Consider the following 4,196-nt stretch of genomic DNA (forward strand, 5'->3'; position numbering starts at 1 on the left):
CGTAAAGAACCTGCCTCCAATGAAGGAGCCACAGAAGACGTGGGTTCAATCCTTGGATCAGGAAGAGCCCCTGGAAGAGGGCATAGCAACCCATTCCAGTATTCTTGCCTGAAGAATCCCGTGGACAGAGGAGCCTGGTGGGCTACAGTCCATACCATAGGGTCGCAAAGAGTAGGACATGACTGAAGTGACTGAGCACAAACACGGTTGAACAAGAAGGATGCCCTTTGAGCCTGACACCTTAAAACCCTGGCATCATCCTAGGACACTTACATGTCTACTGAAGCCTATGACCCTGGTCACGCAGTTCAGTGATGCTAGGGATGATATGCAAAGGACAGATTCAGAGCTGGGTTCAGTTCAGTTCAATCGTTCAGCTGCATCCGACTCTTTGCGACCCCGTGAACCGCAGCACGCCAGGCCTCCCTGTCCATCACCAGCTCCTGGAGTTTACCCAAACTCATGTCCCTTGAGTCAGTGATGCCATCCAACCATCTCATCCTCTGTCATCCCCTTCTCCTCCTGCCTTCAATCTTTCCCAGGATCAGGGTCTTTTCAAATGAGTCAGCTCAAGTGGCCAAAGTATTGTAGTTTCAGCTTCAACATCAGTACTTCCAATGAACACTCAGGACTGATCTCCTTTAGGATGGACTGGTTGGATCTCCTTGCAGTCCAAGGGACTCTCAAGAGTTTTCTCCAACACCACAGTTCAAAAGCATCAATTCTTCAGCACTCAACTTTTTTTATAGTCCAACTCTCACATCCATACACGACTACTGGAAAAACCATAACCTTGACTAGACCACCTTTGTTGACAAAGTACTCTCTCAGCTTTTTATTTTTTATTTTCTTTTGGTTGTCAAATGATCCTTTATTTTTCTTTTTCCTTTGTAGTTCTTAACTAGCTGGGCACTCCACTGCACCACTGTTGATATCATCTATGATGTCATGAGGGTGGCGGCCATCAACATTGCAGCCCACAGACTGGGCGGTCCCCAGGATCTCTTTAATGCTTCCAGAAAGTTCTCTAGCTAGAGATGATGCCGCATCTGCCGGGCAATGTTGACGATCTCATCAAAAGTGATGTTTCCACTGTGCTTAATGTTTTTCTGCTTCTTTCTGTCCCTTGGTGGTTCCTTAAGGGCTTTGATGATCAGGGCAGAAGCAGAAGGGACCACCTCAATCTGAGCTTGTCTGTTCTGAATGGTCAGTTTCACTGTAATCCTCAGACCCTTCCAATCACCAGTTGCCTTGGCTATGTCATCACCGACCTTTTTTGGAGACAGACCCAGGGGGCCGATCTTGGGTGCCAGGGCAGACGTGGCACCGATTTCCCCACCGGTGCACCTCAGGTACACGACTTTGATCTCGTTGGGGTCGAACTTAGGCGGCATGGTGGAGGCAGCTGGTGTCGGATGAACCCGGATTCGGACGACCGAAGAAAGTTGCACCTTTGCCTCCTCCGAGCCGAAAGCCCTGTCTCAGCTTTTTAATATGCTGTCTAGGTTGGTCATAACTTTCCTTCCAAGGAGTAAGTGTCGTTTAATTTCATGGCTGTAATCACCATCTGCAGTGATTTTGGAGCCCAGAAAAATAAAGTCAGACACTGTTTCCACTGTTTCCCCAACTATTTGCCATGAAGTGATGGGACCGGATGCCATGATCTTAGTTTTCTGAATGTTGAGCTTTAAGCCAACTTTTTCACTCTCCTCTTTCACTTTCATCAAGAGGCTCTTTAGTTCTTCTTCACTTTCTGCTATAAGGGTGGTGTCATCTGCATATCTGAGGTTATTGATATTTCTCCCTGCAATCTTGATTCCAGCCTGTGCTTCATCCAGCCCAGCGTTTCTCATGATGTACTCTGCATATAAGTTAAATGAGCAGGGTGACAATATACAGCCTTGATGTACTCCTTTTCCTCTTTGGAACCAGTCTGTTGTTCCATGTCCAGTTCTAACTTGCTTCCTGACCCGCATACAGGTTTCTCAAGAGGCAGGTCAGGTGGTCTGGTATTCCCATCTCTTTCAGAATTTTCCAGTTTATTGTGATCCACACAGTCAAAGGCTTTGGCATAGTCAATGAAGCAGAAATAGATGTTTTTCTGGATCTCTCTTGCTTTCTCCGTGATCCAACGGATGTTGGCAATTTGATCTCTGGTTCCTTTGCCTTTTCTAAAACCAGCTTGAACATCTGGAAGTTCACGGTTCACGTATTACTGAAGCCTGGCTTGGAGAATTTTGAGCATTACTTTACTAGCATGTGAGATGAGTGCTGGATTACTCAAATTCAGTCCAGGGTAAGAAGTAGAGACGAACACCTCTTCTTAGGGTCACAGATGGCTACTCACAGCCTGCTATTCTGTTATTGTTTTTGGCTTAGCTGTCAGTCGCTAAGTCGTGTCTGACTCTTTGCGACCCCATGGACTGCAGCACGCCAGGCTTCCCTGTCCTTCACCATCTCCTGGATTTACTCAAACTCGTGTCCATTGAGTCAGTGATGCCACCCAACCATTTCATCCTTTGTCACCCCCTTCTCCTCCTGCCCTCAATCTTTCCCAGCATCAGGGTCTTTTCCAAAGAGTCAGCTCATCACATCAAGTGGCCAAAGTGTTGGAGCTTCAGCGTCAGTCCTTCCAAAGAATATCCAGGGTTGATTTAATTTAGGATTGACTGGTTTTATCTCCTTGTTATCCAAGGGACTGTTAAGAGTCTCCTCTAGCACAACAGTTCGAAAGCATCAAATCTTGCAAAAAGGCAGCCAAAAGATGATCCTCTTCTTCCCATCAGCAGCAAGCATTTCGCTGAAGTTCTAGAGACATCCACCTTGTTTCTCCAGTGGCCCATGGGTCCATCATTCCCAATCTAAGCTGTGAACTTGAGGCTTTCAAAGGTTGCAGGGTGGTTGGTGCTCCTTCAAACTGGTCCTGTGTGTGTCTGTCATGTAGGAGTTCCCCAAAGTTTGTGGCATACTGAGGTCATTTTACCTTTCTAAGTCCGAGACTGGTTTTCTCCACCTATTTACATATTTCTCTGGTTATTTCAATGAAACTTGGAAGGGACAGACTTTACCCAAGTGGACTAAATTCCTTCTCCTGAAATTTGACTATGAATTGTTTCCCCTTAAAGGAAATTCAGCTGTACATTGAGTTGTCACCTTACCTTCATCATGGTTTGTAAAATGTTTTTGAAGTTTCTGGAATACAAGTGATGGTACAAACCCTTCCTCATCCATGGTCATTTTAAGGCACACATCTATGAATACTTGGCCTTAGATTGCTATGTCTCCATGTTTTCACCAGATTCAAGAGATTTCATTTACAGATTCCAGCTGTACGTTGACAAAGTAGACAGGATCTCTCAACTGGGATAATTTCTGCTGTTTTAAACGTGACTTATAGATGTTCTCTGAAGAATTCTGACACTGACAGAAACTAATAAAACTTTTAAAATAAAATAAAGAAAAGACATTCTCTTGTGCAATGCCAACACATACATCTGTCTGCTTCATTTTCTCCAGTGCTGTGTGGACAGCAAACTAGAATTCATTCCCTCTTTTGTACCTCCTTGAACTCTTTCATTTTCTTTATTGGCACTTTGCATGAGAGAAAATGTGCAGAGTTAAGAAGGCACTTTAGGGTCTTTCTCTCTGCCAAATTTGCTTGCAAATTCTGCTTCTGCTGGAGAATAAAATGGAACACTCTTGACATTGCCAATATTCCTGACTGTAAGATAACTTAAGATATTACTTTCCCACTTAGCAATCCCTGAAAGTTGTTTTCCTCTGTGATTTGAGACAGATCTTTGCCAATTTGGTCTCTCTCTTTTTTTCACTTTTAACATATTTCCATGCCATATACAAATGTCCGTGTGCAAATCATCCTGAAGTATTCATATCCTAAGATAAAGCTCCTTTTCTTTTCCTGTGAGATTGTAAAGCTGAAAGTAAAGTTTAGGGAAAAGAGCAAGAAAACACCAAGCCCAGATGGACTGTTTTCATTTGTCTCTGCTCGCTTAGTATTACAGGGGATGATTTTTGCAGTCTGCCCTGACCACATGGTGAAACTCCTTGTAGGCTGACACTGAGCAAGACATGCAAAAGAAGGATGTGGAGGGTTTTGTTTCCTTTTTTGACTTTTCATTTTATATTGGAGTATAGCTAATTAACAATGTTGTGATAGTTTCAGGTGGACAGAAAAG

At 44.0% G+C, this 4,196-nt stretch overlaps 1 protein-coding gene across 1 annotated transcript; it reads right to left on the reverse strand.

Annotated features, from left to right (window-relative positions):
- Nucleotides 1-838: 838 nt before the first annotated feature.
- Nucleotides 839-1,457, reverse strand: LOC129550045 (large ribosomal subunit protein uL11-like). The gene is given in 2 exon segments (XM_088829791.1): nt 839-1,040; nt 1,043-1,457. Coding segments are annotated over 2 exon segments (495 nt in total). The 5' UTR covers nt 1,395-1,457; the 3' UTR covers nt 839-897.
- Nucleotides 1,458-4,196: the final 2,739 nt, after the last annotated feature.

This window comes from Moschus berezovskii, chromosome 21 (genome assembly GCF_049115385.1).
Source record: "Moschus berezovskii isolate FMDL1 chromosome 21, NW_MosBer_1.0, whole genome shotgun sequence".
Taxonomy (NCBI): domain Eukaryota; kingdom Metazoa; phylum Chordata; class Mammalia; order Artiodactyla; family Moschidae; genus Moschus; species Moschus berezovskii.